The 14,412-nt window shown below is 41.8% G+C and overlaps 2 protein-coding genes across 13 annotated transcripts in view; one reads left to right on the forward strand and one right to left on the reverse strand.

The window, feature by feature from the left end:
* The window catches only part of BMAL1 (basic helix-loop-helix ARNT like 1), a 46,933-nt gene extending 34,918 nt beyond the window's left edge, over nucleotides 1–12,015 (forward strand). For 6 of the 8 annotated variants that reach the window (XM_062620176.1, XM_062620174.1, XM_062620179.1 and 3 more), the window contains 8 exons: nucleotides 1,083–1,329; nucleotides 3,049–3,155; nucleotides 3,469–3,619; nucleotides 4,251–4,339; nucleotides 6,182–6,290; nucleotides 8,979–9,072; nucleotides 10,643–10,745; nucleotides 11,306–12,015. In XM_062620176.1, the coding sequence (XP_062476160.1) occupies nucleotides 1,083–1,329; nucleotides 3,049–3,155; nucleotides 3,469–3,619; nucleotides 4,251–4,339; nucleotides 6,182–6,290; nucleotides 8,979–9,072; nucleotides 10,643–10,745; nucleotides 11,306–11,466 (1,061 nt within the window). In that variant the 3' untranslated portion in view covers nucleotides 11,467–12,015. The remainder of the gene's footprint in view (nucleotides 1–1,082; nucleotides 1,330–3,048; nucleotides 3,156–3,468; nucleotides 3,620–4,250; nucleotides 4,340–6,181; nucleotides 6,291–8,978; nucleotides 9,073–10,642; nucleotides 10,746–11,305) is intronic. The other 2 variants (XM_062620178.1, XM_062620180.1) reach the window with 1 other exon arrangement.
* Nucleotides 12,016–12,324: 309 nt separating this feature from the next.
* BTBD10 (BTB domain containing 10) overlaps nucleotides 12,325–14,412 on the reverse strand; it is a 32,901-nt gene continuing 30,813 nt past the window's right edge. For all 5 annotated transcript variants that reach the window (XM_062620184.1, XM_062620188.1, XM_062620185.1 and 2 more), the window contains one exon: nucleotides 12,325–13,436. In XM_062620184.1, the coding sequence (XP_062476168.1) occupies nucleotides 13,126–13,436 (311 nt within the window). In that variant the 3' untranslated portion in view covers nucleotides 12,325–13,125. The remainder of the gene's footprint in view (nucleotides 13,437–14,412) is intronic.

The raw sequence follows: 14,412 nt of genomic DNA on the forward strand, positions 1-14,412 counted from the left end.
TTCAGACATTGATCATATCATACTGAGTCCTGACCTTCCAGTGAACATCTGCAACAAAGGGGAGCTGTTACTCTCTTCCTCTGCTCCATCTTTGACAAGTGATGTTTGGATGGATATCCAACTAAAAAAATTAGTTTGTTCTGAGTTCATCTGTGGTTTTGGTACATTGTGAGTACTGGAAACAGCGTATGTACACCAGAATTGTTCAGTCATAACATTATCAAAGTTGGTAGTATTTTCTTGCTCTGCAGGATATTATTCTGGACATGTTGGAATATATGTTTAGACCACATTTGAAAGTTTCTTCTTTGAGTACCTTGGATAATACATTTGGTATTAAGGTGGAAAGTGTCAACTAGAGAACAGAAGTTAACTGCAGTGTTTTGTCTCGGGATGTGACAGCTGCCCCAAGTACTTCCTGCTGGTTTCAGATACAGATTCAATCTTAGATCATGCTTTTGTACACAGCCCTGAGGAAGACACTTTGTGCAGTTAGGCATACACCTTTGACTCTCTAGGAAAGTCTTCCTTGCAGTTTTAAGGCCTGCTCAGTGCTGAGGAATATGAGTTCTCCTTTTGTATTATTTGTCATTGTGAATCTTCATCCTCACCTCTGTGTGCAGAGCTGTCCCCTGTATACCCCAAACAGTGTCTATTCTGGCAAATAAATTGCTCTTGTTTTTTGTAGGAGCCTCATGTTAAGCTGAAAGAAGCGTCCTGTTTATCTAGTTAGTATATTAATTTCTTCAAACAGTCCTTGAGATGGTTTGCGTCCTTTGCTGAAATAATAAAACATGATGCAATTTCTACTTAAAGATTATCAAAAGCAACCTTGGTCCCAACTGTGTGGTGTTTCAGTACCACCCATGGTTTTGCAGAGATAAATTGTGTATCACATTATCTCAGATTAGCTGTGTTGAAGCAGGAGTACTGAAAAATCCCTTAGTGAACAGTGTCCCAAATTTCCTGGATAAGAGAGGAGATGTGTTATCAGCAGAATGGAGAGGAAGTTCTCCAAAGCAGTATCCATGACCTAACTACTCTTTTTGGGTTTTGTTTTTTTTTCTGTTTTCTTTTTGCAGCAGACCGCAAAAGCTTTTGCACTATTCATAGTACAGGATATCTAAAAAGCTGGCCTCCAACAAAAATGGGACTGGATGAAGATAATGAACCGGATAATGAGGGTTGTAATTTAAGCTGTCTTGTTGCAATTGGACGGCTGCATCCTCACGTAGTACCCCAGCCAGTCAACGGTGAGATCAGGGTGAAACCCACAGAGTATGTTTCTCGACACGCAATAGATGGGAAGTTTGTTTTTGTAGATCAGAGGTAAGGATACTTGTAATATCTTCCACAATAAGTCAGTGTCTAACACTGCTTTACTGGCTGCTTTACTTGAAGCAGCTTTTTACTAAATCCTCACTGCAGGTTATTTTGGTTTTTGAGACCAAGTTCAAAGCTATTCCTGTGTATTTATACAGTATTACTGATTCAATTAAAAAAAAAAAAAACTAACTTCCCAAACTATGGTTTATTAGAGTATTCCAGGGATCATTTCTGCCCATTTGTTAAGTGGAAACCCATTTGGAATGTATGCATATAATCTTCAGAAGAATCTGCTGTCCTATCTTGAAACAGGACTGTGATTACTACTTTTCTTGTGGTTTGAATACTTTGGCAAGCACTACACAGTTCAGTTATACAGGCTGCATTAGGCTTTGGTAGCATACACCTTTATTTAACTATATAGTTGGATGCATTCTGCTGAATTAGTACTTCTGTACGTGATCCTTTGTAATTCTTAGAAAGCAAGCTTTTTGTAAGCTTTACTTAGTGGAAAAGGCTTGAGAACTTGTACCAGTATGGTATCTTCTTTCAAATATAAATTTAATGTTATTTAAAAGGCTAATTTCAAAAGAAATTGCTTGAATTTTCTTAAATAGTAGAGACACATGACCTGTGTCTTCCTTCAAAATAGCTGGCATTGTTAAGGGAAAAAAGGTGGATGAAGGATGCTAACGGAGGAATTATATAGGGTTGGTTGGAGAGGCCTTGTTTCGTTTCCTGCCTTATCAAGATGGATTGAGACTGCTCAGATGGGGCTGTTTCAGGTTGACTGTGGCTTAAGTTTACTTGCTTACAGTATAGAAAAGCCTAGGCTCCAAATGCTGACAGAATCTGCCTGCTGGGATTTGTTTAGGGATGTGTCTGGTCTGTCAGCTGAGTTTGTGGACTTTGAGAGGAAATAGAGTAAATAGTCTTGAGAGGAAGCACAGTAAGGAGAATCTATCTGAATGCTGTCTGGGTGGTTGGGTTTGGGGGGGTTGCAGGTTTTGGTTGAGCTGTTTGGGGGGTTTTGTTTTTAACTTGAAGGAAAGCTTTTTAATGTACCAGCTCTTCAGCAGCAGTGCTTAGAAGCTGGTGGTCACGGAGGGAGCTGTGAGAGCATTCCTAGCCTTTCTGTTGCTCAGAGTGTGCTGTTCTGTCATGCCAAGGTATGGCAGCTTGTGAACGAGTCTTGCTTTCAACAGATCAGATGTATCCTGCAGGTGGGTAATTCTGAAGAATTTCTAAAATAGTAAGACTCAAAATGTTGGATTTAAACACATACACTCTCATTTAATGGTTTTCCAGCTGTTGTTTACATTCCTTAAGAGTGACCTTTTCAGTTCATGCTAGGCTGTTGTATAGCTCACTGTCACTTATCTACAGCGCTGCTTTGCCTTTTCCTCTTCAGGTTTAAATTCTCAATATTACAGTGTACCTCCAAAGCTATTTAGAAAGTCTTACATCCCTTCCAGTGGTGGTAGTTCAAATGTAATACCTGAGGGCTCCTGGTGTTTCCTACTTTTTTAATTACCTGAGAATTAAAAAGAATATTAACGATGTTTTTGGGTTTTTTACCTTCTAAGCTGAAAACACATTTCCACATTAGTCAAGTCTTATCCAGTGTCAGTGTGAGTTTAAGTAATCTGTCAGTAAGGATGCTGTCAACTTGAAATGAATGATACCCTCTTATTTTCTTTCCCTCTCCTTCCTTTTCCCAAGGGCAACAGCCATTCTGGCATACTTACCCCAGGAACTTCTAGGTACTTCATGTTACGAATATTTTCATCAAGATGATATAGGACATCTTGCAGAATGTCATAGGCAAGGTACGGTTAAGTAAAGAAATGTTGTAAATCCTACCAGGAACAATTGTGTGTTAAGAAACACAAACTTGAAAAGATGTGGATACCTCTCTGTTTGCAGATGTTTTAGTCAAGAACATTGTGCGGCCTGTGCCAAACAATAGGATTATCTTCGATTTCCATGGATTTTTAGTGAATATGTGAGGTTCTGGTTGGGTGTGGGGGGGTGTCTGCAGAAATAGCAGTCTAATTCAGGGGTGAAAGGAGATAAGGGCTCTGTTCGTGTACTCGTGGTGCCTGTTTGACACAAGGTTCCTTGCTTTCTGCCTGTCTTTAGTTTTGCAGACAAGAGAAAAAATAACAACTAACTGCTACAAGTTCAAAATAAAAGATGGCTCTTTTATTACATTGCGGAGTCGCTGGTTCAGTTTCATGAACCCTTGGACCAAAGAAGTAGAATACATTGTCTCAACAAACACAGTTGTTTCGTAAGTATTCTTCTCTTAGCAGCTGCAGGTACATGCTGAATGCTTTACCCTGTGTTCAGATGCGCTTTGACCTAAATACGTGCACGTCTTCTATATGACAATAGGGGTCTTCTCCAGATAACACCCAGAACTGCATCCTGGGGGAGAAGGCAATTAGTTTAATAATTACAATAGTTTAGTATGTGATGTGCTTATTTTAAAGCCTGCAGAAATACAAACGCTTTCTTCCTTTGGGAAAACCTGGGGTTCCAGTCTTTGTAGGGACTTACAGGAGGTGCAGTTCTTTGCTTTCATATGGCTTCCCCTCCACTTCTGTTTTTCCTTGAGGGCTCTGTACAGGTGCAGTGGCTTTGCAGCAGAATAGCTGCTGTAGAGGAACTCTCTTAGGAGAGAAGCAGTTCGGTTCTGCGTTGCACGCTTTGAAACATAACATAACATAACATAACATAACATGGTGGTTTATTTTGGTTGTTTGTCTAGCCTTGGTGTCAGTCACAGTGTTGCTTTCACAGAGGTGATAGTGACTCACAAACTGCTCACTCCCTGAAGCATTCCATTCTGACACGCTGGCAGAGAGACTGTTACACAGGGGTTTTCTGTCACTGATTCTTTTAATTCTTGATATCCACAGTGCCAACGTACTTGATAGTGGAGATTCGGCCTTTCCGCAGCTTGCGGCTTCTCCACACAGCATGGACAGTGTGCTTCAGGCTGGAGAAGGTAACCACTGTACAGCAAGGAAATCATTGGCAGCCATGCCTCGTTAGCAGCTAATCCTGCATGCACAAATCTGCTGCACTTTTGCACTGAGAATTTGTTGATGTCCTACAGAAAAACATTTTGGGGGGCAAAGAAGTGCAAATGTAGTTTGTGTCCTGTTGAACTTAAATACCAGCTTTGGATGTAAGCTGGTCAGCGACGCACAAATGAGCTAGTTAGAAAAAACAAGTATAAATGGGGTTGGAGGATTGACATAGAGGACAAATGTTTGCATCATGGCTAGCGCTATTTGTACATCACCCAGCAGTGACTTGAGGTTCCATGGTCAGTGCAGATGACTACTCTGAGGGGGAATGTATCATAAATACAGGCTGGTCATTTGGCTTACCACTCCTCGCCTGCCCTGGGTTTGACTTTTTTGTCAAGACATGAAGACTGACCTCTGGTAATCATCATGGGCTGGTTATGGATGCTGCAGGTTACTGAACCATCTTGTATAACAGGTGGTGTGCAGCATAATGCAGAGCACGTCTTAATAATGAAGTGTTACTGGAACTGGGTGAAACTGAGGTAGAATAGAAATATGTGGTGACAGCCTATGGATGAAAGATGGTGATAATACTGAGATCCTTGCCGAAGGGTCGGGACCCATTGCTTTTAGAGACCCTATTCAGGAGATATGCCTTTGTAACTGTAGAGCAGGGATGTTACACGTGTTTGGAATTACATTGTGAGCTGTATGCAATACACTTAGAAGAGTGCAAGACTTCAGCTTTTCAGTTACATTTCCTTGTGAAAGATGAGGTTCAGAAAGTGGCGCTGTAGAGAAGTAAAGGTGGCAAAGCATGAGACAGCTGAGAGTAGAGGAAGGGAAGCTGCTGATAGGCCTGATGGTTAGTAATAGAAGGTAGATTAAAAGCAATAACATGGTGTCTGGGCCTCCGGAGAATGGGAAAAATAGAGAACTGTTCTCTAATAGGATAAGCTTTTTTTTTTTCTTACAATGTAGCCTTTGAAAAGGAAACATGCAGAAAATTGTCATACTGACAATTCTTGTCCTAGAAAAGTGAATTAAGTGCAGTGTAATTACAAGTGGTTCTGGCTCTGCTAAGGGTCTGATGACCTTTTACTTTATCACCTCCTGGTGAGTCTGAGCCAAGATACTGAGGGCTGCTGTTGTTAAATATCAGTTTCTAACTGGTGACAAGTACCCATTATGGATAAGCAATGCTAGGGGCTTTCATCCCCTTTCAGTACATGATCTTTTCTTTGCTACACTTTTGAGTATATCAGGCTCCTTCCTCCCTGCCTCTCAAGTGTTGTACAAGTATCAAGTCACGCTAAAGTAGCAGTGAGCTGCTAACTGTTCAGACATCATGTTTTTCCTCCATTTTTAGATACTTGCAGTTACCTTCAGGGGTAGCTTGAGTTTATCCCATACTGAATGGAATATCTGCTGGCAAGTTCTTTACACAAAGAAAGAACAGACATCTTTGGAGGTGAGCCTATTCAGGCACGGAATAAAGCTGGTCTGACAAGCTATGGTGTACCAGTTCTTCACAAGACGTGCTACCAGATGCTTGAAATGCCCAGATTCCAATAAGGGTCAGGATGTGTTGTATGATACATCCCTGCTGGAGCAGAGGGTTGTTTGAGAGACATAGCATAGCTCAGTGTGAGATGGGGCTTTCCCTACATTTGAAGGTACTCACCAGTTGGTGGAATTGTAAATAAATGGGGTTCAGGAGGTCCTGCAACTTGTCAAAGCACATCTAATTGCAGATGATTTTTGGAAAAAGTTTGTAAGCTTTTACCTGACCTGAAGATTTCTACTTATCGCAGGTGGCCCAAAAAGGACCCATCCTACTGTGCCTGGAATTCCAGGTGGAACAAGAGCTGGGGCAGGTAAAATAGGGAGGATGATCGCTGAAGAAATCATGGAGATTCACAGGTGAGAGGAAATTGTATGAAGTTAGAGGAAAATGAGTGGTGTTCTCCAGGAGAAAATTAAGGAAGGCTTTCTTGAAGCAGAGTACAGAATGATACAATTGTATTCCATCAGTAGACAGCTACAGGTGACTCAGAACACCTGCGGCAGTCAAAAAGCCTATAGTGAAAGAATGAAAAAGTTACAGCCTTCCAGCTTTCTGCTGTAACAGACTAATCCTGGAACTTTTTTTTGCAATGGTGACAATTACCAGTTTACCAGAAACAGTAGTTAAAAAGAACAGCTAACTAGAAACAAGTTTCTTTCCAGGCTGTTCTTTTTCCAATGACTTAAGGGTGTGAATGGCACAACCTCCAACTGCCAAAGCTATTGACTTTGTGCCAAAAAAGCACATAGTTTGTTTTCACTTTGCTCAGATGCTTTTACTGTTGATAGATGTGTAGGTTCAGCTTGTGCCGTCCTGCCACAGCCCTTTGTGCAAGGACACAAGGATTAAGCAAGCTCCGCCTTCCCAGGGGCGCTCTAAGAGTCAAGATGTACATCTTGATTTAAACAAGTCTTGTAGCACCCCTCCGTAAGGGACTGCAGTAACATAGAGCTGTGTCTCAGAACTGCCACCTCACACAGGTGAGAGGTTCTTCCAGTGGGTATCACTTTATTTCTACTGGCTAACAGTCCCTATTCTTCATGAACTTCCTTTTTGGAACTGTTCTCTTTCCTGTAAAAGTGGTCTTATCCAGCAGATGTTTAGTGGCAGTAATTCAGCCATACTGAGCTGAGGGTTGGGAAAACGTTCACTCCATTTCCCATACTTTTGCTTCTGCAGACCAGAGACTACTTGCATCATTGTTTAAGGGTTAATGGGGCAGAATCTAGCTGGAGGTCTGTGACTAGTGGAGTCCCTCGGGGGTTGGTGCTGGGACCAGTGCTGTTTAATATTTTCATCACCAACCTGGATGAGGGAACTGAATGTACCCTCAGCAAGTTTGCTGATGATACTAAACTGGGAGGAGTGGCTGACACACCAGAGGGCTGTGTTGCCATTCAGCGAGACCTGGACAGGCTGGAGAGTTGGGCGGGGGGAAACTTGATGAAATTCAGCAAGGGCAAGTGTAGAGTCTTGCATCTGGGGAAGAACAACCCCATGTACCAGTACAGGTTGGGGGTTGACCTGCTGGACAGTACTGAAGGGGAAAGGGACCTGGGGGTCCTGGTGGATAGGAGGTTGACCATGAGCCAGCAATGTGCCCTTGTGGCCAAGAAGGCCAATGGCATCCTAGGGTGCATTAGAAAGGGTGTGGTTAGTAGGTCGAGAGAGGTCCTCCTTCCCCTCTGCCTTGGTGAGACCCCATCTGGAATATTGTGTCCAGTTCTGGGCCCCACAGTTCAAGGACAGGGAGCTGCTGGAGAAAGTCCAGCGCAGGGCAGTGAAGATGATTAAGGGAATGGAACATCTCTCTTATGAGGAGAGGCTGAGGGAGCTGGGACTCTTTAGCTTGGAGAAGAGGAGACTGAGGGGTGACCTCATCAATGTTTACAAATACGTAAAGGGTGAGTGTCAGGATGATGGAGCTAGGTTTTTTTCAGTGATGTCCAGTGATAGGACAAGGGGCAATGGGTGTAAACTGGAGCATAGGAGGTTCCATGTCAACATCAGGAAAAATTTCTTTACTGTGAGAGTGACAGATCACTGGAACAGGTTGCCCAGGGGGGGTGTGGAGTCTCCTACATTGGAGATATTCAAGGCCCGCCTGGACAAGTTCCTGTGTGATGTACTCTAGGTTACCCTGCTCTTGCAGGGGGGTTGGACTAGATGATCTTTTGAGGTCCCTTCCAGCCCTTGGGATTCTGTGATTAGAATTGGAAGAAAAGAAACCCAGATAAACCAAGACCAAACCAGCACTCTGAAACTTAACCATCCCTTTCAGTAGCTGTAAGACACTTAGCCTCAAGTGAGTGTAGTAGTATCGCTCACCGCCCATGTTTTCATTTCATTTCAAGACCCTGGGTTAGTTCCAGTCCTCTTTCAGCAGCTGTTACTATTTTCCAAAGCTGCCTTCTGTTCAGCTTTCCCAGGGGAGCTCTGCCAAGGATAAGATTCCAATTTCCATTGCTTTTCTCCATAACTGCTCCTCCTCCTTGTTGGTTCTACAGTTAATACATTATTCATTAATAACAAAATTATATTTGGTCAAGCTATGGAAAACTGAAGTGAAAAAAAACTGCTTTGAGCAGTTTAATATTAACTCTATCAAATGTCCAATGTATTTCTGCAACAGTAACTCACTTAAGGAGCCCAGGTTACTGCAACTGAGGCAGCTCAAATCCTTAGCTGGTCTTAATTTAAATAAAATACAAAAGATGAGGCTTTCCTCAGTACCCAGGACCATTTTCCTTCTGACTCCCTGTGAAAGCTGTACAGGGGCAAGCAAAGGGTAGGGAGGAGATGAAGCTTGCAGAGCAAGTAGCAAGCTGGACAATGGCACACAGCTGTGTATCGAGCTGCAAATAAAAACATTGCTACTGCTGATTTGAGTGACACTGAAAAAAGGAGAAAATCACAGAAATGAGGGTCATGCTTTGAACACCTTATGCCACCTGACAGTAAAGTCGGCATTTGAACTCCAGGTCTCTAAAGCCCGAGTCTCAAAGTTGCTGGCAAATTTATTCCCTGTGTTATGCATTTTGTAGGATAAGAGGATCATCACCTTCTAGCTGCGGTTCAAGCCCACTGAACATTACCAGCACACCACCACCCGACACATCCTCCCCAGGAGGCAAGAAGGTAAGAGCAAGCTTGGCAACCAGTCTTGTAGCAGTGGTGGGAAGCAACACGAAATAATGTGTGTAAAATTACACATGATGTTTGGCTCCTCTTGGCTGAAAAACCTTGGCAGCAAGTCAGAGTATCCTGGTGGTAGAAACGGCTGGACAGTACTCCACGAAGTGCAGAGACCACTCGTTCTTAAACACTGGCAGCTTTGGAACCCCCCTTCTCTGTAGATACTTCTTTTTTAACAGAGCTGCAGCAGATCTCCTCCTCTCTTGATCCTCCAAAAACTCTCTAACACCACGTACTGGCCAACAGTGGAAGTGCTGTCATTTAGCACAGTGCCCAAATGAATCACAGCGGTTTTATTGTAGTGCTGTAGCACAAAATATGACAATGAGATACTTTACTGTGCACTGACAATTTAGGTCAATACCACGTAGCATGCCTTGTTCTAAGACTGCTTAAGTGGCACTTACATACCATTACCAATGCTTAACAACCTGAATGCTAGTACTGACTGCATTTAAGTCTTGCAAATTGCTGTTTATGGTAGTTACATTCAAGGCAAGAAGAGCACTTATCCAGATCCTTATTCTGTGCATTCAAACACTGCCTCAGACTTACTGTTTTCCCCTCACAACTTATGACTATGCATAGGAATTGCTTGTACTGGAGCCTATAACAGAAGCAACTATTTCTGTCTATTCCTGGCTCTCATTGTTCTTTGAAATAAAACTTGCAGTTGGAACAAACTGAGTTGTATGTAATTCTAGGAACAGTTATTCATACCCTTCTGCTCTCCAGTAATACAACACCTGCATAGAGTAGGGGCTGCTGTAATGGAATAAAGGCAAATGCCCACGGAGAGCTGGGTATTTCCAAGAGGGTACCCACCCTCTCCATCCATCACCTTAGTCAGAAGACTGCATTTGCTAGAAACAACTCAAGTTCTATCTGACGCTGCCATCAAGAGCTCCCAAGTACTTATCTTCCGGTGCACGTGCCTCTGAGTGGTACAAAACTATGGCTCAGGTTCTGCTATTCCCTTCTTATTTAAGAATCCCAGAGAATGTTCTTCTGTTTCTGGTGAACTCTGGTGCTCTGGAGCCATGCTGCTGCATACGAAAACATGGTTAGACTTGCCAGCCAGGAGCAATGCTTAGCTCATGCAATCTGTCTGGGAGGATTTTACTTCCAGAATTAAGGATCTTAGTTGACAGTACTTCACATACACCATAAATTCAGACATATTTCTGTAGATAGTGTAATTACGATCACTTGCAGATGGAACATTTACAAAGGCGACCCCCAGAAATCCCCTGAAGACATTTTCTATGACCTGTTCAGAAGTTTAGCACATAGTACCAACTTGATTTCCTTTCTAATGGTGATATAGTCCATCTGCTACCTGCTTGATGGGCATCACAGAGGAAGTAGCTCCTGGTTTACAAGTTTGATTAGCTGGGCTGTAGGTGTTGCGTCAAAAAGCCCATCTTCCCTGTATTAAAAATACCAATATAGGGCAATTTAGACTTAATGCAGTATTTCATGCTGGTTTGTGGCTTCTGTTTTTCCTTTCAAGATCTTGAACGGTGGCACTCCAGACATTTCTTCAGCTGGGTTACTGTCTGGGCAAATCCAAGATAATTCTGGTTACCCATATTCTGACAACTCCTCTATTCTTGGTAAGTGCAAGTCACACACTTGAGGTGCCTCAATACCAGTGAAACACAAAAACATGGTGGTTTTTAGCAATAACTTGCTTTTGCTACCTGCCAGCTATAGCTGAGGCACAAAGCCCATAACATACCACTGTTTGCCTGGCAGTCTGTTTTGCTGCTTACTTCATGTTGTAATTTGGTTTAAGACAGTACTTACAAGCCTCTCTTCTCTTGCTGAATCAGTGTGAATTAACTGAACTCCTTACCTGCTTTTATGACTGCTTTTAAACAACTGAAGACAAGGAGAAAGGCTAGGCCAAAACCTAGAGGCTGATCTAGACTGAATTTTGAGGTATAGCATATGAGGTCATCCATGTACAGATCATTTCTGAGGAGAGACCTAGCCTCTGTCACCCAGGCATCGGTGGTATCCTTAGAACTTCAGCAACCTGGATATCAAACAGATTAGTACTCCCAATATAGCTGAGCCTGTTCAGATACTCTTACTTCAAGTCATATGGCAAGTGCCTGCAGCAAGTGAATAACCCTGAACTTGTGGTAACTTATTGTATTTACGGTTCCAGGGGAGAACTCTCATATAGGCATTGATATGATTGACAATGATCAAGGATCAAGCAGCCCTAGCAACGATGAAGCAGCAATGGCAGTAATCATGAGCCTTCTTGAAGCAGACGCAGGCCTTGGTGGCCCTGTGGACTTCAGCGACTTGCCATGGCCCTTGTAAATGATGCACCTGCCTCTGAAATCCAAATATCAAAGTGCATTTACTGGTGGAGTTCTACAGTCTGTGAAACTTGTTTGACTGAGCAGCTTTTATGTATGAATTTCATAAGAGCTGTATCGGAATGCAACTCATCCTACCATGTGTAACTTCAGACAACGTGGAATAACCTGCTCCAGTGTTCTGTGTTGATTTGGTTAGCCGTGTATAGCTTGCAATACTTGTATATTTTGGATTCTGTTGTTTGAAATTTTTTTTAAATCACTGTGCAACTCACTGGCATCAGTGGTAGCTTTTATATGCAAATGACCATTTCAGATGTATGGTGTGTTTTTACACTGCAAAACAGTCCCCATGTGGATATTTCTTATACTAATTGTACCATAAAGCTGTTTATTCTTTCTTGTAAGAATCCTTTACTATAAATATTGTTAAAGTGTAATGTATTAGACAGTTAAATATTTTTAAAATAAATGTTTCCCTTGTTCTAAGATGGAGCATTTACTTTAATAAATAAATTTCATAAAACTCTGCTGATGGTGCATGCTAGAAGCAGTCAGTATTTATGATTTCTTTAGCTTTGGGGGAAGAAGGAAGACAACCAATGCCTTACATACACTGACACCATTTTTGCCACAACAGTAAGTTTCAAAAGGAGCTATTGTTACCTACTCCTAGGTTCAAGTTTGTACTTGGAAAAACACAACAGTAAGGTAGGTTAAGATAGCCTGACATGACCAGATTCCTCTTGAAAAAACAAGTATTTAACTTAGTACTGACCACCCTTCTCCAAGGAAAGAAAAGCAGCTACTTTCAGAATTCATCTGTATGCTTTATCTCAGTCACAGATAATTCAAATCCTTTAAAATAATGGAAACTTTATTTGCATGAAAAACTTGTTTACAATCATTAATAAATGAAGAATGAACCATCTGCATTTTCCTATTTCATGACACTTATGAAAACTGTATTAAATAAATATTTGTGAACAGATTAAGTAAGGCAAAATTTAAGATAAAGCCCCTATCCATTGTTCACAAGTTCTGAACATGGCTCACGCTGCAAACAAGTGAAAAAATTCACTGAAGAACTTTGAGTTTAACAAGATGTTACATGGGTAATTGAATCATGTCCTCAATCCAAAAACCCAGTAGTAAGTAGTTTTGTGCTCAACCATTTAAAATAACTTTAAAAGGGTCAACCTATTCAGAGCAAAACTATTTACAGTTAATACTTTTGATAGAAGCACTTTGTTAGTATTGTGCAACACATTTATAAAAAATGGCTTCAAATTCCATTTATCAACCATTTATAAAGTGCTACTATCAATTCCAATTCCGCATTCTAACCCTGTGTAACAACAGCCACTGGCATCCCATTGCTTCTGATGGGCTTCAGAGTGAGGACAGTCCAGCATACAAATCACCAATGTCACAAACCTACTGGTAAACACATACATGTATGTAACTGTAACCCCAGGATGTTTGGTCTGTACTCCTTCAAAAAGAATTGGGCACTCCCTTTGGTCTTTTCAAAGGTCCGCACTGCAATATCCTAAACACTGTTACACAATGGAAAAAAAAAACTGGAATTGCAGTGTACTGTGAGTCAAGTACAGAGTTGCTTTAAAGTAGCATGCTTTTGTTTTATTACGAGTCTCGATCAGAGCAGGGGGTTTTGTCCCTCAGGATCCATCTCACTGTTACTAGGTGGAGGATGAATAGGCAGAATATCCAGCTCATCTACTTGGGGGGTAGGATGCATTACTACAAGCTGGTCCTGGGGTATATCTGCAGCTGCTGCAGCTAGATTTGTAATAGATTTGCTCTTCACGCACTGGAAGTCAACATGCCGACTCTTCCCTTCCTCCTTCTCCCATGACATCCGAATGAACGGTCTTTGGACATAGTTGTAAATCACCTCCGGCCTTCCGCCTGGTCGCTTTTTCACCTTCTCTTTGTACGTGGGGTAACCTAAGGAACCGAGCACAGCAGACATTAACATCCACAGCAGACATTAACATCTCCTGCACTGTTCAGGTCAGAGGGCTCTTTTACAAAAAGGCAACAGGTAGAGGCACAGTGAAGATAAGCAGTTGTCACCATCACCACCCTGAATGGAAACAGATGCTATGTGTTCTTAATATTGTCTATGCAAGGAGAGCACACAGTCAGCAGTTCAGCTACCAAATTGTAAAGGGAAGAGACTACAGTGCTGTCAACAGTGAATACACTGTCATCAGGCAACTCTTCCAAGCTTCACAGGCAAAGCTACTTGCTCCTTCCTGAAGCCAAAAGCAGCTGGCTGTTTCTAAAACACTATGACCTGGAAAACAGGAAATGAGATCTCAGAAGCAGAGACAGCATTACTCCAAACAGTTTAAGTTCCCTAGCACAACCCTACCACATTCCTTCCAGCTCCCCCAAATGATGGAAATGCATAGTTTCAGACCAGCTATTGATTCTGGTTATGCTGTCTGTGATCGTCATTGCCCTCCTCTGCTTAAGCAGCAATTTTCATTACTAGAAAGTTATGTATTATTACAGGGCACTAGCACTATAGTTTAGTCAAACAGTTCTTCATCTAAAACAAGGAATGCCAGCAAAAATCTGCTATTAGCCAGCATTACACATACCACCAGCTCTTTCTCAGCCGAACAGCATGTCCATCTGTTTGAACAAACTTACTTATTTTTGAAATCACAAGTGGTTAAAAGCATTTGCTTTTGGTTGTCAAATCACAAATGTAACTATGACGACTTAGTGAGTGAATGATAAGAAACCTTGCAAATGGTAAAGGCTGGATTTTAAAATATTTGGGTCAACACTCAGAAGTAAAATGAAATGCAAAGAAATCCAGTTAAAAAAAAAAAAGAAATCTAAGACTACTTAATGTAGCTGTCTTTTGCAAAGCCAGAGCCGAGATTTTACAAGATTTACAATAATTTAC

This window comes from Pezoporus occidentalis, unplaced genomic scaffold (genome assembly GCF_034315485.1).
Source record: "Pezoporus occidentalis ecotype Australia unplaced genomic scaffold, CSIRO_AGI_Poc_V1 ctg22, whole genome shotgun sequence".
Taxonomy (NCBI): domain Eukaryota; kingdom Metazoa; phylum Chordata; class Aves; order Psittaciformes; family Psittacidae; genus Pezoporus; species Pezoporus occidentalis.